The sequence below is a fragment of the Pieris rapae genome, chromosome Z (genome assembly GCF_905147795.1).
Source record: "Pieris rapae chromosome Z, ilPieRapa1.1, whole genome shotgun sequence".
NCBI lineage: Eukaryota > Metazoa > Arthropoda > Insecta > Lepidoptera > Pieridae > Pieris > Pieris rapae.
In genome coordinates this window covers 5,583,934-5,606,164 of record NC_059534.1, presented here as the reverse complement: position 1 = coordinate 5,606,164, position 22,231 = coordinate 5,583,934, and the positions used below count along the sequence as shown (strand labels likewise).

General features: G+C 32.8%; 3 protein-coding genes across 6 annotated transcripts in view; 1 reads left to right on the top strand and 2 right to left on the bottom strand.

Annotated features, from left to right (window-relative positions):
* LOC110999032 (circadian locomoter output cycles protein kaput) overlaps positions 1-5,080 on the top strand; it is a 13,360-nt gene extending 8,280 nt beyond the window's left edge. For 2 of the 4 annotated variants that reach the window (XM_045634340.1, XM_045634338.1), the window contains exons 12-15: positions 932-1,171; positions 1,462-1,596; positions 2,538-2,691; positions 2,929-5,080. In XM_045634340.1, coding sequence (XP_045490296.1) covers positions 932-1,171; positions 1,462-1,596; positions 2,538-2,687 — 525 coding nt within the window. In that variant the 3' untranslated portion in view covers positions 2,688-2,691; positions 2,929-5,080. The remainder of the gene's footprint in view (positions 1-931; positions 1,172-1,461; positions 1,597-2,537; positions 2,692-2,928) is intronic. The other 2 variants (XM_045634341.1, XM_045634342.1) reach the window with 2 other exon arrangements.
* Positions 5,073-22,231, bottom strand: LOC110999014 (multidrug resistance protein homolog 49). Its single transcript, XM_045634337.1, has 25 exons — positions 22,106-22,231; positions 19,267-19,312; positions 18,190-18,386; positions 17,474-17,618; positions 16,366-16,466; positions 15,851-16,022; positions 15,388-15,512; positions 14,677-14,872; positions 14,065-14,476; positions 13,851-13,993; positions 13,573-13,781; positions 13,353-13,447; positions 12,959-13,135; positions 12,474-12,592; positions 12,113-12,253; positions 11,433-11,615; positions 10,345-10,548; positions 10,140-10,269; positions 9,573-9,768; positions 8,932-9,094; positions 8,512-8,706; positions 6,431-6,640; positions 5,983-6,129; positions 5,530-5,638; positions 5,073-5,223 (listed from the first exon to the last, which is right to left on the bottom strand). Exons 1-25 carry the CDS (start codon positions 22,132-22,134, stop codon positions 5,135-5,137), a joined length of 3,933 nt encoding a protein of 1,310 aa, XP_045490293.1. The 5' UTR covers positions 22,135-22,231; the 3' UTR covers positions 5,073-5,134.
* LOC110999022 (NADH dehydrogenase [ubiquinone] 1 beta subcomplex subunit 7) lies at positions 7,114-7,817 on the bottom strand. The gene has a single exon (XM_022267898.2). It carries the CDS (start codon positions 7,745-7,747, stop codon positions 7,388-7,390), a length of 360 nt encoding a protein of 119 aa, XP_022123590.1. The 5' UTR covers positions 7,748-7,817; the 3' UTR covers positions 7,114-7,387.

The window sequence follows — 22,231 nt, the reverse complement described above, 5'->3', positions numbered from 1 at the left end:
AATCGTTATACACTGTTCAAGCACAATTAGGGATAACACAGTAACCGCACATTACGACGGTAATTTTGACGAATGTCAAGAACGTAATAATTTATTACCAATAACTTTTGTTATGACATTGGTGAAACAGCGATATATTATTTCCACTCATTGTTTTTAAATTGCTATTGCTTTTGTCATGGTTGTTGCTGTCTATTTCACGTTAGATAAACTATTATTACTAACATTGTGCACAAAACAATTCCCGTAGAATAAAGACATTCTGGTGATTTTTTATAATAAAATGTTTTGCGGAAATTGTTTAAAAAAAAATAGTTACAGTACATTACTTTTTTTTTTCTTCAATTTATCCCTAGTGGGAAAGGCAAAGGACTTTAGTCCATACAGCCAAATTACAGTACATTACACCAAATGAAAACATTAAAACAGTTGTATTAGTGTTTTTTTAAGACGACTTTGTTCACCAGGGCAAGCGATTTAGCCATACACTATAACTAGTCTGGCCATAAATACTGTTTCATAAATTTTCTTTTCTTTCAACTTATTAATTATTTTGAATTTGGTACACGTGTATTATTTTAAATTTACTTCTTACCATTTGCGCCATTTCACATATTTTTTCGTGTTCATTGTCAAATTATAATATGGAATGGGGGAGTTGAAGAAAATAGCCGTCGGTTATATGCCAGACACCTCAAAAACTTAGTATCAGTATATTCGTATATCAAAACATACAGCATTTTTTTTGCTATAATCATAACTAAATTTAAAATGTAGTTCATATTATGCTTCGTTAATATAATATGTATGACTATATATTATGACTTATTAGTATATGGAGTGTTTCATATTTTATTAGTGCCTTCAAGATTTCTTAATAATTTAATTGCTTGTCCTGTTAACTAATGATAATAAATAAATACAATTTCAGAGTAAGGAAGCATCGTCCCATATGGAAGAATCTCGTACTATGAGTGAAGAGTTTAACTCAAGTCGTGCTAGGATGTATCAGCAGCAACACAAGCCGGTTGAACCCACAGTCGCACCACAACATGGAATCGGTGCTCAGTACCTTGAACCAGCTCCTTATGTTGGTACTGTGAGCGTACCGGGTGTAATACCTATATTGCCTTCATTGCCAGTGATTGTATCAGATCAAACACAAATACAGGTGGGATTTTATTCATGATTTAATTAAGGTATAATTTCAATATCTAAATGTATAAGGTTTATTTTAATCACGGTTAACTAAAAAAAAATGTTGATACATACATAATCTCAAAATTATCGATCACTTTATTAGGTGTTTAATTCAGATTTACACCGGGCTTTCTTATGTATTACTTTAAAAAGTAAAATTTTTACCGAAAATCAGATGAGCTCTCGTAAAAAAAAAAAAAAAAACGAGTAAAAATATAGAGCCCGGTGTAATGAGCATTTGGTTACGATGATGCGAGCTAGTGGCCGTGGCAGGGGCAGCTCCAACGCAAGCATGAAGAATTGCAACAGATGATAGTGCGGCAGCAGGAAGAGTTGCGGCAGGTGAAGGAGCAACTGTTGCTGGCCAGGCTTGGGATGCTCCAACCGCTTATTAATGTAAGGAAACATGTCAGTTTTTTTCGTATGAAAAACTAGAAGGATTTTGAAATGTCTTTGAAAATTGAAATGTTACGATATAGGTTAAAATAGTAGTCATCAAAAGCAACGGCTGTGATTAAATGCATATTTAATTTTAAAAATTTGTAATAAGTAATAATTATTAACTATTGTGAATAATAAACTAACTATCCATAGACATTTTTACAAGACATTTAGACAAGGAGGTTTTATCTCTGGTAAAAACCTCCTCGTAGGAATAACTTCTATCTCATACTTGATAGACTAGCATTTTTAGATAGGTTGTCCTCCCATTTCATTTGGGGTCGTCTTTTGTGTCGATTATCTTTTGGTCCTGTTCCATTACATCACTCGTTTTGTCCAACTTCCATTGTTACGTCACGTGCTCTATCCACTTCCATTTAATTTTTTTGTCATACTTGTCTGCTTCTTTGACTCGGCAACTCTTGTTTTTTTTATTCAGCTCAGCGTATATATATGATTAGACCAGAACTTTTTCAGGTGCAGTTTGTTATTATTATATTTTTTCATAATGGCGAAAAGCAGTTTTGGTAAAAGCGGTTCTCACTGTCTCACACCTCTGTCTATGGGGAAGCTCAAGCCACTTTGATAACAAATACCTAATCGTTTATAGATTTACGTCAGAACCCAATAATTAATCCAAAATCTGAGATTGTTTTCAATCTGAAATCAGACCGTGAGAGTCGATTTTTTTACACATCATAACTACACTTAATTTTTCTACTCTCCATTTAACAACCCTCTATAACGCCATAAAAATCACAGTCGCATCAATGTCGCATATAGAGCTTACACTGTGTATATATATATATATATATATATATATACATATATACAGTGTAAGCTCTATAATAATAAAAAATCAAAATCAGCTCTAATAAGAAAAATCATATTTTCAGGTTCAGAATCCCTACCCCAATGAGGAACCCCAGCAAAATCAGCGGTTGCCTGGACAAATAATGTACGAAGGTTCGACCAGCCGAAATGTGACTTATCCACCTCATACGCAACCACCACACTTACCGCATCACCCACATCACCACGAATAAATTGGTAAATATCACAAATTTTCAATTTCAAAAGGAGTATGTGTAGGAATGTTTTTCCAAATCCCCTTAGCTTAATATAAGAAATTTTATTTACCTTAAGCAACCTTAATCTGGGATTGGAAGCCGGAAATGTATTCGAAAGATTTTCAACTTCTATAGGTCTGTCATTGGGGAATTATCTATATATATATTAGAATATCATTTCTGACACACACACACACTAGTAAAATACTTGTTCCAGTAAGTACCTTGATGACATCCATCCGGAATGGGACCGGTGGTTGTGATTGCGGTGAAGTGACACTTATCAAGATTTGGACGGCTATTATTTTATTTATGATTGATTTTAAAGTTGTATACGAGAGTAGGTTTAGGCGGTATATATTATAATCGGTGAGTCTCGGTTAATTAAATCAGTACAGAAGTATTTTTTTTTTGTTTCATAAATATGAAACCCTCTTTTCAGAGTGTATATATTTTTCATAGCACAATGCATGTTAATGCTGTAGTTTAAAACAAGATTGTCTCATTATTTTCGAAAAGGCTGTGCAATCATTATTTTGCATTATTTTAGGATAGAATCGGAATTGTGATTCTGAATTAACATTAATATAGTTTTATTTTTATTAATCATTATAACTATAGTTTTTGTAACAAACGTTATATATTTTGACACCATCTGAAAACTACTTTAAAAGTTATTTTTTTTAAATACAGGTACATTTAATTCTGAGAATGTGAGGTTGAAAATTATTTCGTAACTCTACGTTTACGTTACGTTTGGTTGGAAAGGGAATTTTGGTATAAAATATTAGTTTTGGGGTGTAAGCCTCGCCAAACAAGTATGTGACATTTATTCTGTTAACACTAATGAGAGCGCTGTATATTTATCGCAGCGATACTGTTTCGATTAAAATTTACAAATAAATACAAAACCAGACTAATTTAGAAGAACGAAAAGGTTAAAAAGTGACCGTTTCTTTAGATTTATATAAAAGATGCTTAATTGAATTGGGCTTCTTTATGCGGTGTCAAAATTTATTTCGCACCTTGTTAGTTTTTAAGTATTCGTATCGATAATAACTAACGAAATCTATCTTAATGCTTCATCTCGTGAATGACCTTAAGACGAAAATGTATCGACTGGTGCGTTTCATACATTTGTTAGGGAATTTTAAAGCGTTATATAAAAAAAACTACAATTTTTATACACATACTTTGACATTTACAAATTTTGAAAGCTTTTGTGGTTTACACATTTAAATACTCATTCGTAATGAGTCAAGTGTACAGTTTTTACTAAAACACTCACCGATCTCTTTTCAATATGGAATACAAAGAAAGAGACGAAAGAGTACTTTAGTTAAAACCCTGATTTAGCTTTTTAGTAGTAATTTACATATAAATGACAATATTGTAAATTATAAAATAAATTTAAATGTTTCCATTTATCATACATTATCAGTGGTTGTTGTTGATATCTTTTAAGTTTTAATTTTAGTTTATAAATAATTATTTACATTAATTTTTACAATACAATTCATCAGATAAACGTTAAAACATATACAATGAATGATTTTATTTATCAAAGTTATCAAATTTCTTGGGCATACATTTAAACGTTAATGCACTAAATTGTACTTCCTATAATATATTAGTTAAATTTAAGAATTTATATTTTTCGTTAAATTTTTTTTGAATTATCATATGTTTAAATGAATGTTGTTTGTAGATTAAGTTTAATGTCGCATATACAATATAGTATGTATGAACATAATATTATGATTTTCTTGGTGCATATTGAACCTTATAATTTAGAGTTTATAATTGTGTTAATTAATTTGTTTTGCTTGCCATAATTTTATTATTTCGTACAGTGAAGCTACGCCAAATAGGTCACCATTGATTATTCTATGGTATTTTAAATATAGAAAATATCCTTGAGTTATAACATTCTAAATGTCTATGAAAAAATATTATCGAAAATATTGATATGATTCTAACCGGTAAATAATATATTTTATAACTCAAGATCTACTTATATATGTTATATACATTACGGAAAACATATTTTATTTTTGTTAGAGAAATCCGTTCCTTAAGTAGAAACCGTATCTATTTTTGGTGTTAAATGAATATGTATATATCTTCGCTATAGCGTATTAACCATGTTGAATAATTAAAATCAAAATATGAGTTCTGTAATGTATATTCTTTTCAAATGTGCCCAAAGTTTAACTATTTTTACATTGGCTTTGTGGGTTTCGTAATTTTATTGTAAAATCAAAAGATGAAAGCCAACTGTTACGGGTAAGAAGCCAGTCTAAAACAGGGTTAATAAGGAGAATTTTGTAGTAGGAACCTCAATGTAATAAAATAAACGTCAAAATTTATTACCTTGTTTTATTTAAAACTTAATATAATACTTAGATAAATTTTTGGTTATTTTAAGCCATCTGTTGACCTTTACCCATCCTCCAGTAGAAGCCTTTTAGATTTGTCAATTCTGTGTGTGAACCGCTTTCAACAATTTTACCTGAAATGTCAAGTCATTTTACTATTTCATATACATATGAAGATGCGAATCCGAAAGTAAATTCAACTATCGACATAAACAATACGGGAAGATATGCCTTCTCTTTAAACTATATAATATTATATGCTGAACATATAAAATGTGTTGAACTGTTGATAATTTAAAGGGACTAATAACATGACATGATATAAATCAATATTGATGTCTTCATCTTATTACAGACGTGGTATAAATAGATGTGGTCTGCATTACTAAATGCATTATGATACATAATAGCTCAAGTATTATTAATGTAGTTAATCCTACCTTTATCAACAACACATATCAAATCTGCATCTTTGATGGTTGATAACCGATGCGCGATTGTAATACATGTACGTCCTTTAGCAGCTTTCTCTAAAGCTTCAGTCACCGCCTGCAAATGTTATAAATAATAAATTGATTTTTTTTGTGATACCGATGCTTAATTGCTGTATAAATTACTGTCATAATAGATAGTAATACAAGTATTTATTTGGCCTTAAAAAATCGACTAAAATTTGTAGGTTTTTTTTTCTTCTTTTTATGGAGCTGCGAACCCACCCCTGACTTTTGTTCATCAGGGTCCTTTTTTTGCTGTATTTATTTTGTTCATTCAATTTTTTATTTTCATTTTAATATTGTTATGTTATTGTGTTTCTTACAGCAGCTTTATGCATTCACATTTACTTGTTAAGTAATGTGTAGGTTTGGATGGCCTAGAGTTTATTTTAGACTTACGCGTTCACTGTTTGCATCCAAAGCTGATGTCGCTTCATCCAGCAGGAGGAGTCGTGGTGATCGTATCAAAGCTCTGGCGATACAAATTCTTTGCTTTTGCCCACCGGATAATTGAGCACCATTTGATCCAAGGTTTGTGTCATAGCCCTGTGTTAAAGTCATTTATCATTTCTGCACATATATGGAGTACCAAGTTACATTATAGTCTAATAAACCGGTTAGAAAATATTTTCAACAAACCACACATAGCTATTGTGTTTGTCCCATACTTCAATTAGGGGATACGGAGTACGGACCCTCACAAATATATTTTAGCTTTTTTATAATCCATAACTAATATGCAACCATTCATGGTTATTTCTGTGTTATCTATGAAATATCTTTTTATGATATAACATCAAAACCCAATAAAAAATGCATTTATATTCTGGATTAATTTTATACAAACCTTTGGTAATGAAACAACGAAATTATGTATATTCGCTGCTTTTGCTGCTGCAATTATTTCATGCATGGTAACTTTCCGGTTGTTGTCTCCATATGCGATGTTTTCAGCAATGGTCCGGTCGAAGAGTACTGGTTCCTGTTGGACCACGCCGAGTTGACGTCTCAAGCGAGGTAGAGTTAGACCAGCATGTATATCACGTCCATCCATTTCCTAATGAAAAATAGGTATTGCGTTCAATTAGATACATATAAAACACAGAATAATTGTAGTGAACAAATCTCAATTGTGGGCATTTTATACTGGTTAACCGGTGTAAAAACTCTCATAATCCGTTGCAGACTTTTTATCTATTGATTACTCGGACGACTGAACTGCTAAAGAAAGTTTTTAAAGGAACATTCTCAGTAGGAAAGTCAAGGGAACATTCCTAATTGTACAGGCCTTTTTGGAAATCATAACTTGGCGAAGGTGAGATATTCATATCAATTGGTCTATATGATGTTATGTATTCTTCTAAGACCCTCTGTCTTCTTTGCTGATAAGTAGGGATACCTACAGGTTCGATTTTAATGACGTGGAATAAGGGATATCTTGATGATCTTATGTTCCAGATTAAACGTATTTTTTATTTAATAACATGTATTCCTGAAATTTTCAAATAAATAAAATACTATTGTTCAAGTTATAATAATAAAAGATGATACGTTAGCATGTATCAGTATATCTATAATTTTCATAGTATCCTTTCTAGACAAATTCAATTAAACTCGCGGTAATAATTTCATTGTTTTTATTTAAAGCATCTCGATGCATAGAAAAATTATTAAGCTTCTTGTACCAACTAATATACAAGCTCATGTGTTTCTTAATCGGAAAATGAGACAACAATAAAAACCAAATTTATACAGCCAATAAAAGTATCAGGAATAAATAACTTTGAAAATTTATTATCATAAACTAAGCCTTTGTCTTCTGTATTCTTATTTCGCGTTCGCGTAGTCTTCTTTCTCTCTCGAATTCCTTTAATCTTATAACATAATCGTTCTTCTCACAGTTAAGGTAATTGTGTTTCTCGTGAGCACACTTATAGAGTAACGGCCAATTTTTGTATCGGCACACAGAATATTCCAGTAAACAATGCGCGCAGTAGTCTCTGTATTTTGGTGGAATTTTTGCTGATATCAAATGATTCTCTTGTGCACAAGCCTCCCGTTTTGTCCTAGAATATTTAAAACCAGCCGTTTCGCCAAACGTTGGCTTCTCGTCCATTTTAAGACCAAGATGTCGAGTGTTCCATGTCCCCAATATTTGACCCATTATAATATGTGTAATGAAAGCAAAATCTGTTTATATATAACTTTAGTATTTATTGTCAAATTGACGCGTTAATCAAATTTTATTGAGTACTAAAAAGGATATTAAAAATAAATGTTCATAGAGTATTTTATTTAAGCTTTTCGCATGACGTATTTAAATTTTTCATTTTTAAAGCCTTCTATGATGTTTACGAAGATACCAGCAGTAACCTGGTACAACATTACAAGATAATTACTCTATACGTTATTAATATAATTAAAAAATTAATTAATTTATATTATTTGAAGTTTTTAGTAACTGACAAGCTTTGTATTTTAAGCTGGAAATAATTAGCATAAAAATGTTTTATATGATCAGTAAATAATATTAATAATATTTGGCTCTCGTTATCAGTTTTGGCCTAGTGGCTGTTACGTGCTTTATACACAGAATGACTTACTTGAAAGAATAAGATCATTGAGCAGATACAGAAATCTTAGGCCAAGGCCAGTTTTTAGTGCCACTGGTGGGTGGTGTTACTACGTCATCACGGTATTAGTAAATTGTGTGCAGTTTACTTGAACTAATACTTACGACTGTATTGACGGTTCCAGAATACTTCGGCACCGGAGGCTATTTCGGAAAGTGTTAAAAGCAGGCAGTCATTCAAAATGCCAATTGATTCGCAAAGTTAACATCGACGTGTGAACGGGCAATCATTGTAGACAATGTAGTAAAATATTATAGATATAATAATTGTGCAACTAATTGTTATTAATACATACGATGGTTCCAGTATCAGGGTCGTAAAAACGCTGGAAAAGTTGTAATATGGTAGATTTCCCGCAACCAGAGGAACCAACAAGAGCGACAGTCTTTCCAGCTTCCACTTTAAGGTCGATCCCTCTTAATATACGTTGATTTGGTCGTGTTGGATATGAGAATTCCACTTCTTTGATGGAGAAATTTCCAGTGGCAGTCTAAAAGTAATAATAATTAAAATATATTCCAGTTTCACTCAATAAAACGAATTTCGTCGGGATGACCTGGACGTACAAATTAGTTTTAGGGGAAAACGGTTTTCTAGAATTGTTTTAAATTTAAATTTATTTTTGCTAATAATATAAAATTAAAATTACTAAAAATAAGAAATTTATGTATTATATTAATAATAAATATTTATAATAACATTAATAATAACTTACCCATTCCTTCCTATCTTTGATACCCGGTTTGGTTTGAACCTTTGGTTCTCTGTTGATAACTGATAATATTCGGGCACCGCAACTTCTGGCTGAGTTAAAACTGGGTGCATAAACAAGCGACTGTCCCAACATATATGCTCCGTACATGAGAGCTTCATTGACCCTGTAATACATGCACAAGCACCACTATTAGAAAGATTTAAATTTAAATTCTCCTAATGCAAAGTGTTATAATATGAATAAGATTTCACTTAAGCTCTCAAATTACTTACATTAATCAGGAAACAAGAAACAAACTTTTCTCAAAAGAGATCATTTTATGAATTATCCTACGTATAAATACAGCAGCTGCATTCATAGCGTTGCGCTGAGCACGTTCGTCGTGAAATATTAAGAGATTCGACAATAATTCATTAGAAATATGAATGCAGAAGCATTTATATGTATTGCATTTTTAACCAAACAAAAGTAGCTGTTTGACTATCACAAAGTAGTTTATAGTTCTTGTATCTTTTATAAAACAATGTTTACTCCCAAATGTCGATCTAAACATATTCAAAACGAAATCGGAGTCTAGCATATAAAGTAATTTTTTTTATTGGTATTGAAAAACATAATTATCGAAAAATTATTACACTTACAGCAAAACAATATTGTATGGCAGCCCTTCGTAGGCCACAAGCATAGTACCATACACGGTAGCCGAACAGTAGGACATAAACGGGATATATATGCCCAGACCGAGTACTATACCCCTCCATCTAGTTTTAGAAGTCACAGCTACGCATGATTCAAGTAACGCATCGTGGAATTTCTTTAGGAATATCTTCTCAATACCTGAAAGTGGACATGTTCTTGTCTTAGAATTAGCTGTGATGTGATGTGCACCACAGTCCACAATCCCTAGATTCGATGTATGATGCATCCCCTACACCCGCACGATACAAAGACTAGTTGCGATTACTTATGATTTATCGAATCTGTTAAAAGAGAAATGTAGGCAACATAAGCGCGCCGTTAGTCTGTATGCTACAAATACATGGTGCAACTATGCATTTGCTTAAATTAGTTTTTTTTTTCATACAGAATATCTCTCTACAATTTAACCTAACTTAGGGCTTACAACAGATGAGACAGTGTTACCTATGTTCTATTTTTTTCATATAAAACTGTTAAGTACTAAATTGAATATTGGAGTTATATCCTACCTAAGCTCTGAACAGTTTTAATACTGACGACTGCCTCAGTGGCTATAGAAGTAGCTGATTCCATTGCATCACGCTCGTCTGATTGTGATTTTTGTGAAACTCTACCTTCTAGCCAAATACTGCCAACCATCTGTAATGTGCAAAATATAATTGTATAAATTTATAAACATAGCAGTTATTGCAGCCGTATCGTTATACTACTCACCAGTGGTAAGAAAGCTGTGCCAACCAGTGTAAGCTTCCAATTGTAACAAATAGCCATTATAAATCCGACCACGACAGAACTAGTTCCTTGTATAATCAGACCAGTTCTAAGTCCAGTGGCACCTTGGACCTCGGCTGCATCTCCACTGAGCCTGGCGCAAAGAGAACCAACGGTATTCTTTTCTCTGTCAAAGAAACCTATTTCCTGTAAAATAAAATACTTTTAAGTTTCTTCAGTAGTTGGATGATCAGCTGTCGTTGTTCTTGCAATAGCAAATAGGAAAAATATGTTATGTGCATTTGAGGTATTCTCTACACTGGCCTAGTGGCTTTTACGTGTGACTTAGATTCGTGGGGTTCACCAATGGAGTTTCAGTCTTTGTGCCCATTTCATGAGTGAGTCGTATGGTGAAGGAAAACTCTGTGAGGAACATGGTATGTCTTATTTTTTTTATTTCGTAATGCTACAGCTAACGTAAATTATATATAATTATAAACAAATACAATTAAATTATAGCCAAAGTTGGAATACATTTTACTACAAAAAGGTTCAAAGATTAACAAAAGGGAACAACCAAACAAAAAGTAATCAATAAATTTAGCTAAGTGGTACCTACATTGGCATTTGGCTGTGTTGTGTGATTGTGTAAAATTGAAGATATGTAGGTACGTGATGGTGAGTATGTGGGGTGTGCTCATGATGCAGGTGATTTTGCGCTCTGGATATTCTTAATACACTTTTTAACCATATTTCACGATAGCCTAAACAAGTCATGGCTTAAATAGTGGTCATTGTATGTCCGGACTGGGCGATACAAAACTGAGTTTTTTGCATAGTGTTGATGTGAGGAACATGAAAGTACGATTACGAGCCTGGTAGGCAGGAACAAGAAAGGGAAACTTTTCTAGAAGGGAGCTGTAATTAATTTTATTTGAGATGATGTAGTAGCAATAAATCGTATTGTTTTCGTCAAGATTTTTAAAGTATTAAAATGTGCACACGCGTCTTTATAGGTATTAAATTTATTATAGGTCTTATAGGAGATAAAGTCTTTTAGAATAACGGATGATAGTCTTTGCCTAATTTACCTGTTTCAAAAGTGCCCCGAAGTACTGATATCTAAGCCGAGTTGTCATTTTGAGTCCTGCACTAGTGAATGTAACGCTCTGTAGACACATAGACAGGCCAGCAACTGCCGCAACCACTATGAAGAGTCCCGAATACATATCCGCCAAATATATAATCTCGTCTCGATCTTGTAAAATGAAAATCTGCAATGTTACAATTATTTTATTGGAAGGAATAATAGCCTTTTTGGCTGTAAAATACTTAACCCCTTCCTCGCTGTGTGAAAAGGAAGGAAGAAGACAAATAAAAGGATGGCAAGATGATATAACTGGAGGAACCCGCCCTATGTGACTACGTAAAGCTAGACGTGAAAGGTCTTAGAAGAGGTTTATGTAAAATAGAAATTAACCGGCTCTCCGATTAGTTATTAGTGTATGGTATACGTCTATCTAAACTGCCATTGAATTTATAGAAAAATGACTAGATGGGATCTTTAGTTTATTTTATTTGAATTCAACGTTTAATATCAGTAAGTTGAGCTAAAAGCAGCCTCTTAGCCGATTCTCTTAAACAAAAATAAAACGTTAAAGTTGGTTTATGAGACAAAGACGGTTCTTAATCGTATTTGGAAAGTCAAAAAATTATCTTATTTATCATACAGCTCACACACTATAGTTCCTTTATGCCATTGAATACGTACCCCAGCCGTGTATCCGAATAGCAAAGCGAAGACCGGAAAACATGTACCTTGCGCGAACGCAGCTATCGAACCAATAACAATATACACCCATTCGGGAGAATTTAATTTCATTAATTGCCAATCATTTAGGGGTTTTATTTCCTGAAAGACAAATTTTAAATATAAAAACGACTCACTGTAAATGGACGAGTGCGTTAATAAATAATTACGTGACCTAGAATTATTATTAGTAACCTAGAAAACGAAGACAAAAATTATATGTAAAATAAACTGTTTTTATCAGATCGCCCATTTACATTTGATTTTCTGTTTTATATATATTTTATATTACAATGTAAATATAGTATTAATTATTATTTACCTCTTCATCACTTTTATCTTCTTCCTCAGATTCATAATCATTATTGTAAATGAAATTCTGTAAGCCTGTAGATATAACTGAAGAAATAGAAGCGCGGGGAGTCATCCAGTCATGGGAATCTTAAAACAAAAATATTGATATATACATGACGTAACCTTTTATGGGTCTTGGTATCAGATTATATTGCCTTATTACTTAAACGGAACTAGATGATTAGCATTCCGTGCCTGACACAACGTTAAGGGATTCCGAATACGGTCAAAGTTCCTGAATGTCTTGACGGAAGCATGCCATTTTTCACACAGAATAAAGGAACAATAGGCCTTACGTAGCTCACTAGACCCAGCTCACTAGACCAACACTGCTGTTTGAAACTTATAATGGGTTAGGTAAGCTACATGCCTATTTAGCCTATGCCCACAAAGGAACGTCAGTAAGTTATGAATTTAGTTAAAATATTATTAGTAAAAAAAAATATATATTACCTCGCTTGATCGAGTGATGCCTTACAATCCTCTTAGTTGACCTTCGCTTTACATCATGTCGTGGAGTCAAAGAAACTTCGTTGGCATCACCATTTTCTACGTTCTCTTCTTGTAAGGTTTCGATAACTTCTGGCTCTTTGATGTCCTTGCCATTTGTAACAAGCTTGTAATAGTGACCTTAAGATTGGATTTTTGTATTTTATTACCGATTTATTCTATTCAAATAATTCTAATCAAATTCCTAGTCTAGAGAACTTTCAGTTCTTAAAAATCTTTTTCAGTGGTTTACTTTTGAACTAATATCAATAGTTTTTATCAGTAGATTTCTAGATACCTAAACATGATTAAAGGACGTATATATAAAGGTTTTGCTTTGAATAAATGATAAAGATACCTTTAGCTTTCATGAGTTCATCGTGTGTCCCTTGTTCCATAATAACTCCTTGATCCATATAAATTATCCTATCAGCATTAAGAATAGTTGATAATCTGAAAAAAATGCGCTTTTTAATGGTTTTCAAACCAGCAGCTATAAAATAGGGTCTTTCATATTTAGAAGGCTCCTGTTGTGTGCTTGATTACCTACTAAACAAACTAAAATGTTTGAAACAAACCTGTGAGATACAGTAAGCGTAGTGCGACCAGCACTTGCTCGGTCAAGAGCTGCTTGAACCTGTTTTTCAGAATGAGGATCCAGAGCGGATGTTGCCTCATCCAGTAATAAAATGGCTGGCTCCCTGAGAAGAGACCGCGCTATAGCTATCCTTTGTTTCTGGCCACCTGATAGTGAAGCTCCTCTCTCCCCTATAACGGTATCATAACCCTGAAAATTCCATAAAATGTGAGTACATTGTTTAATTATTTTTTAAAAAGTAAATAACACGATATTTACATTTGCCAGATGCGAAATGAAATCGTGGGCGTAAGCCATTTCTGCAACTTTTTGGACGTCTTCACGTGTAACTTCTGGACAACCGATCGCAATGTTATCAAAAATTGTGCCTTTGAATAAAACTGGCTCTTGACCCACCACGCCTGAAAAATTTCGAATTGATATATATCACACTTATATTATCCTAGTCTTAAGTACTAAAATGAATATTTACCAAGAGAGCTCCTCAACCACCCTAAATTAAGACTCCTCACATTCTTCCCATCGATTTTAACTGTACCAAGATGTGGATCGTATAGTCGCTGTACGAGTTGTAGAATCGTAGATTTGCCGCAACCGGATGATCCTACAAGTGCCACACATTCTCCAGCTTTTATATTCAGAGAAAAGCCTTTGAGAACTTTGACATCTGGTCTAGATGGGTAGCTGAAATGTATATCTTCTAAAGATATCTCCCCTATTACTCGTCTGGGGGAGAGACCTCCCTCATCTAGGCTATCTATTACTGGTTTTCTTTCCAGTAAACTGAAAAGACTACTTGCGGCACCGCGAGCTGAAGCAAATATCTCCATATGGGGCACACACAGTGTGATCGACTGTGTCGCCATATACACAGAGAACAGTATCTGAAAGGAAGAAATAATAATAATCAAAAAAGCAATAAATAAAAGAAAAAAAAATTAAAAGGAGTTGTTTTATTATATAAAATATTTTTTCATAATAATATAAAAGTGAGTCAATAAGGAATTTGTAATTATTATCACTTTAACAGTGATTTTACTGAAAGAAAGATTCGTAGAAATTTATATTGCGCATTAATACTTACATTAAAAACTATACCAACGAGGTATTTCTTTTCGTCTGTTGGTTTGTCCATATCGTTGAGTATAAGCCGTGTGCCATAAGTAAGACCAATTGCATTCAATGAGTATGTGAGAACCCAGTTGAAGCCAGTACCTAGCCCGGTGTAGAAGCCACGCTTTCGACCATACTTCTCCGCGGGCTCCAAAAGGCGACGATACCTATGTGTAAAATAATTTCAGGCACTATACTTAAGAGCTTTATTTCCTTTAAGGGCGGTGACTTGGGCATATTAAGAAGATATTTAATACAATGGAAATGAGCAGCGTTGGCTTCAGCATGTGACTCACATCCCTGAGGTCGTAGGTTTGAACCTCGGCTGTGCAAAAGTGAACTTTCCTTCTATGTTCGCTTATAGTCGCTCGTAAGGTAAAGGAAAACAATGACAAAGGCATACCAATCAGACACGATCACCTACTTGCCTTTAAAAAATCAAATCTAAAAGGTTGTAGTGCCATTGGATTTTAATAAGACGTAACTGTGCGTTCTTAAATATAACACGTACGATGTTAAAAATATCTTGATAATAACAGTTAACTATACTTTTTACCCATATCTATTTTTACCTCTATATTATTACCAAAATAATCGTAATTTCTTGGAATATAGATCAGTATTTATACACAGCGGCCATTGACATCAAACAAAAATCTACAATAAATACTTTTTAACACACCTTTCAACCTCTTTGCTTTCTCCACCGAAGGCCACGATCGTCCTTACTGACTTTAACACTTCTTCGGCTTGTTTACCCGCTTTACTATAGAAGCCCATTTCACGGTGAGATGATCGCGTTTGATACTGGAAGATATTTATATAAAAAATATTTTTTATTTATCTTTACGTTTAGTAGAATATTTTTGGGCAAAGCCGTATTCGTTCTTTGTTTTGTCTTCAATCAATATTAAGAATAACAATGATATTTATAAAATGTAAATGAAATAATTCAAAACATTCCGTCTAATACACTTGAATATCTTTTAAAGGGGATTTTTTATTTGGTGTTTACCATTAATGTTCCTTCCAGTCCGAACTGATCCTTGCATAAAAATGTATTTTATATTGCCTACACATTCCATTTGAAACATACTATTCTTATATCGATATTACAAGTCAAAGTGATGAATTCAAATACTTACATTTGATAGTACAACCGAGGCTGCAATTGAAAAGGGAACTACAGTCACGCACGCCAGCGTCAATTCCCATCCTTGAGGGAATGATTGGCAGAGACAAATGATCGCTGTTCCAACAAGATTTGCTACAACACCTACTTTTTCTCCTATGCCTTCCTTTAGCTTCATCATGTTCCTAAAATAAGTCCATTTTAGCGGAATTCGCAATATGAGTACGTTAATTATTTAATGGTCTTCTATCATTTATTTCGGTTGAATATTCATGTATTTATGTAATTTGTAATTTGATCAACCTGAACCTGTCGATTTTTCAGTACTCCATTAGTGCTTCCCCGCGATGTTTACTTGCCGTAACTCGTTATCGTACGAGGAATATAAATTCTATTAGACTCAGCCTCAGTGCATAAACATCTGATCCTCTGATTACATAAGTATTTTGTATGGTGGAAAAAGAACATAAAAATACCTAAAAGATTGTGGTGATGACTAATAAAATATTAAAATAGTTTATAACTTACTCAGACATTTTAGATGCCAAATTGAATTCGGTATCAGTATCAAACCAAGTCATATCTTGTCGTAGTACGGAATGTAGGAACATGAGACGAATTCGAGTAACCTAAAAAAAAATAATTATCAAAAAAATAATCAAACATATTTATTCTTATTTATACATTCACGCCTTATTTCCAAAGGGGTAGGCAGAGACCACGGATCTGCACTTGCTACGCTTCTGACATACCTCTCTTGCCTCATACTTGTCGGTTAGACAAGAAAAATTACGCTATTTTCTAGTAGCAATAACATTATGACTAGAAATAAATAATCAATCTAATAAAGGGTCAGAAGTTTGCTAATAAAAGAAATTAACATAATTCACCGATTGATTTTGAATTATCTACTATTATTAATTATACTATATTAACTCTGCAAGCATTAGGAGTCTCTTACGAAACGAACGAATTTTATGATTTAGTAGGTAAAACTCGTTGATATCAATTTAATAAGACCTTTGAGATACTTATTACAAGAATAACACGCAATACACTTCCATTTGCCCGTATTAACGTCTAGAGAGAGCTTTTAAATCCAAAAAGTATATATGTACCTAGAAAAATTAATTTTTACGACGTTAATAATGTGTTCATTAGATTAAATAAATTTCTGTTTAAAGCGATGCGCTCGTAAACATAAATCAAGGTCACCAATTAAAACAATTGGCTATGTCAGCAATTGCAAAAGATGTCTCCAAGGCAAGATATAAATTAATAAGCATTGATTCTTTTCATACAAGACAATAAGGAATCAATTATAAAAAAATGACGAGGAATTGATTTCGTAGACAATTTCTTGAAGCTTTTGAATTTTTTTAAATAAATGTTGTTAACCTTTATCGTTGGAATTAAATAATATTTGGGTATGATGATGATGTTTTCTCAAAAATTATCGGATTGGATTCCGATCAGTTGCCTTATGCTGACAGGTATTTGAATTCAGTATAGTTGTGTAAAATTTGATTATAAATATTTAACGGAAACAAGCTAATCGCGGCAGTAACCGCCCTGATTCTTCAATTATAAACTATTTTCGTTATTGATTAATGTAACTGAATAAATATGATTTTACCTGTCTTAAAGCACTCCAACTGATTAGAGAGACAGATATGAAGCAGAGAACGAGGGAGATGAACACCGAGACAAATAAACCGATAGCCATCGCTTTACCATCTTCAACCAGTGCCTCCATATTCTCTTCGTGTGACGCATTGTGCCTAAAAAATTCAAATCGTATTATCAAATATACTTTGTAATTAATATGAAGGCAGCCGTTTCCGTTTAGTTCACAGGAAGAAATAGGGGATTGATAGATCGTGATCAGCGATTGAATTAGAATTTGTTGTCCAATCTAAATCAAGCGAGAAGTGCCATTGTGCTCGTTTTTATTTATTTCTGCAATTATTTCTTTGATAATACGCATACAAATGATCAAGCATCTATGCTTATCAATACAAAACAATTTTTCGTCGTAAATCAGGCCCGATATAATCCCTGTGCAGAATAGAAGTTCGTCTTATATTGTTTTTTTTCATATTTACCGTCTGGTTAGCCCTAAAGCCAATATTTTATTTTATTCACAAGTGTGAAAAAAACAAATCATTAATCATTACATTACAGATAGACAATTTTATGTGTTCTCTATATAACGATCAGTTTGCCTGACCAGGGATACTGGATCCTGTTTTGAATCGTACCAGTGTTAATAGATTAAAATAATATCTCTCATCTAATTGGTCCATCAGTCTATAAGGATATTATTGAAACAAAATAATTTAGACTTCTTACAGTCTTCGGCCTCCACCAAATAAACTAGTTAGAGGTAAGTAGCTTGATAGCTGATCTTGTTGAGCTGTTCTCTCCACGAAGGCTGTACTCAATTCACCAAATTGGGCCAAGTTGTAGCAGACGCCACCTCCGCTAAGCACTCCCACCAACACACCTATGGTTGTAGCGAGTAGCTCGTACCATTTCCCGTATCGATACTGGAAATATTTAATTTTATTTTTTTCTATAGAGCTTAATTTATTACATTGTTTCAGTAAAAGCATTATAGTATGGTATTTGTTTCTGTAGGAGGACAAATGATTATTAACTTAATTATAATAGTTAAATGTTCTATTTCATAATGCAAAGCATTTGTGAGACCTACAACGATGAAGGCTGTTTATTCGTCCTTTGGGGATTTACATGAAGGCCCATCAATTGCAAATTTTCCTTGAAATGTTTTACAGTATTAATTAATGTTTACAGATTAAATTATATATGTATGTATTTGCAAAAATTTTAAGACTTTATGTAATGCTTCTGATTTTCGTTATAACCAAACGATCAATAGGTTTTTTATTTGTTTAGCATATAACTAGATGAGTGGGGCACCGCCCTCCGCAGTTATCTGTAAAAATACTTCATAACCTGTTTTCATGCCTAGCAGATACACAAAAAAACCCGCTGTTTTGAAGGACTGCAAATAAATATAAAATGTATTAATTTTCCATACATATTTTCATCAATATTTACTGTTTTCTGTCATCGTGGATTCAGTAGACCTAATCTTATTTATTTACAAATTACGCTTTTTATCAAATTTCCTACAACACGATTAATGAATCGTAAATTGTGAAAACCATATTTAGCATTCAGATAATTTTATTTACGAAACAAGAGATGAGGGCTATAATCCTATCATAATATCTCATTAACTCTTTAATTTGTTAATAAAAAGTGTCATTTGTCTCATCATGTAGACAAAATTTAAATTTAGTTTTCGCGTTTTGTCAACGCAAAAGTATTTAGTAGTTTATTTAGTAATTATGTAGTAATGAAATAAATTTTCGTTTTACTTTTATTATGTGCGATACTTACAATTTGGAAATATGAAATCGAAGGTTCTTCTAGCCTTTCTTCCTTTCTGTAAGAAATATTTTTTTGTTTAATATAAAAAAAATAACTGAAAAAACAAAAAAAAATTACAACCTTTTTTCACGTAGTCTATCGTGATAAATTTAAAATATGGAAATTAATCAAAGTAGCCCAATATTTCGTCTCGTTTCATTAGACATTAAGATTTCCTATTATATTTTCACTATCTACGCTAATAAAGATCTGTCCGTAACACCTATTATTACGATGTATGTTGACAAATCTAATCCGGACTTATAACCATCGCATTTTATTACTAATTACATAAGCACGTGTAAATTGAACGTAATTTTATATATCGCTATTACAGCATGATCGCTTACAAGGAAAGAAATTCACGTTGAATTGATAAACTCCTATTTGGTTTAAAAATATAAATTAATGAAATTGTTTATTACTACGGGTAACATATTAATCTCATCAGTTGGTTTTTAAATGTTTTTGGCATTTTTTTCGAATCACGGCTCCATGTTAAAACAGCTCCAATTTTTTTATATCGGTTTTGACGACTTGCATGTAGTACTGCAAGTAATAATAAGGAAGTGCATGGTTCTGTACCCCTTAAAAATATAAAAATGTAAATGTAATATTAAGGCTTCCAAAGCCAAATGCCTTTTTAATATTATTTGGGGTAATACATATAAGTCGAAAAGGACGATATAAAAAGGTTATGTTAAGTTAAAGCCAACTTGTCCCTTATTTCATTTATTTCAAAAAACCATGATGTTTTAATTAATTTCTGTGTGGATTAACATGCGCCACCACATTACTGCACGGCACAAATGGTGTGGCCGATTGATTAAAATATATGGAAAAAAAAATTCGAAACTGTTTTAAGGAGCAGATTCGACAAATTTACCATATTTTTACTCTAAAGAATCATTTAGGTATTAAGACATCATTATTTTACTATTGTATCTATGGGGTATCAATGATCGATGATAAATGATGACGCGCTGATCTGAATAGAATTGTGGTATATACGAAAAAAAACAGTGGGTATTACTGCTTGTGCATAAGTACTGATAAAAGAGATGAAGAGATACATGAATCTCCAGGGTTGGCAGAAAACTCGCATAACATTACAATTTAACGAGGAAATGGCGCTCTTGCCCAAACCATACTTCAATACCATGAGCGTTCTGTGAAAGTTTGGAAACAACAACAATCGTGTCATTCGTATTTCTGTCTCGATCATGTTATATGCTCTAGACTCCTTACGAGTAATTTTTTATTATAGAGAGTTGAAGATGCCAAGACCCAGTTTAGGAATATAACTTAGTAAGTCTAAATAAGAAAAGTTTAAATGATTAAATATGTAAGTAAAACAGTACATATGATTAGAATTCAATTGACATCGCGATCAATTGGACTTTGGAGCAGTTACGTATTCTATATAATTTGTAATATAAATCAGTATAGTCGACTTGAATCGACTGGTATTGCAAGAGGCGATGGCAAGAGACGGGACGGTATGAATTAATTCCTTGGAAGATGGGCCGGGTGCTGGTATGGGATGCAACCTGTCAGACACGCTGGCCCATCTACATGGAAGCAACGACAGAGCTAGTGCGGCTTATGAAGTGGATGAAAAGCCTAAAACATGCATATAAAGGGCTCCGAATATGTTTTTGTCCCATTCGGTGTACAGACCCTTGGTCCGTAGGGTCATAGTGTAATAAGACTTTACAAGGAAATAGCTTAAAGCTGGCATTTAGCTAAAACAAACAATACCTATTCAGGGGGAACGCTGTCAGTATCTTCGGAACCGTGCCTAAAGGGACTCCTTTAAATAAAATATTTTAGTTGTTATTGTTATTTTTAGGTTCTTTATTTAATACAGTATTTAGATGATATCACATATTATTTAAATGTTTCTCTACATATTTAGGAAAATTTTAAATTTTTTTCACTTATTGATTTGTTTAGTACGATTTAGTGATTTCGTGCATTTTTTTGTTAGAAGGGCAATTTGACTATGTCTCTGTTGTCTGTTGTTAAAACGCGCATTTTTTTTGTAAATACTCGCGAAAGCAAAAAATCTAAATGTTATTACAAATGAACAAGTCATTTGTCATATCACGTTTCGATATGACAAAGGACTATGAACTATTAAAGGAATAATATTCTATACGATGTAACAAAATAAGTAATAAAAAAATGTGTGATAAACACTTTAGGGCCTTAGAATTCTGAATCTGTTTCATGATCATTTGTTAATCGAACTAATCAAGTAGAGAGGTAGTAAGGGGCTGGTAGGTGATCAGCCTACAGAGCCGGATACACACCGACGAACTTTTCTCAGGCATGTCGGATTCCTCACACTGGTTTCCTTCACCATTTGAATGAGAACACACGTAGAAACAAAGTTCATTGGTGCACAGCCGGGGATCGAAACTACGACCTCAGGGATGAGAGCCGCACGCTACAGCCACTAGGCTATCACTGCTCTTATAAAACAATGTACCAGAGGAAGAAAATGAATAATAACTAAAATATAGTAACTTAATAATTATTTAAATTAATGAACTTGTACGTGAATTATTTTTATGTAGATTTAAACCAAAAATACTTTTCTCGCAAAATACTAAAAAAATAAATTGAATACTTAAAAAATGTCCGAGAAATCAATCAAAATGACGTTTAATCATTTTAAATAATTATAAAAACGGTAAAATAAAATAAGGATAATTTTTGTAAACGAAATGCTATGCCTATACACGTATTTATATATCGCAATAAATGAATATTAAATTCGCAAAGCAATTGTAAAATTACTTACACGTCTTCTTTTTTTTTCTTATATCCCATTTTGACGTACGTGACTGTCTGCTCACATGAAAGAACTGATATAGGAACGTTGAACCACCAACGTTATGTACGGGCAATGTTTATTTACTACGATGAA

Excerpts from the sequence above, each read along its gene's own strand:
- LOC110999022 (XM_022267898.2), bottom strand. The coding sequence starts at position 7,747 with ATGGGTCAAATATTGGGGACATGGAACACTCGACATCTTGGTCTTAAA.
- LOC110999014 (XM_045634337.1), bottom strand. The coding sequence starts at position 22,134 with ATGGGATATAAGAAAAAAAAAGAAGACGT. Across the intron at positions 18,387-19,266 it reads CGATTTCATATTTCCAAATT|TATCGATACGGGAAATGGTA; the intron begins GTAAGTATCGCA and ends AAATATTTCCAG. Across the intron at positions 11,616-12,112 it reads TATTCGGATACACGGCTGGG|ATTTTCATTTTACAAGATCG; the intron begins GTACGTATTCAA and ends GTAACATTGCAG.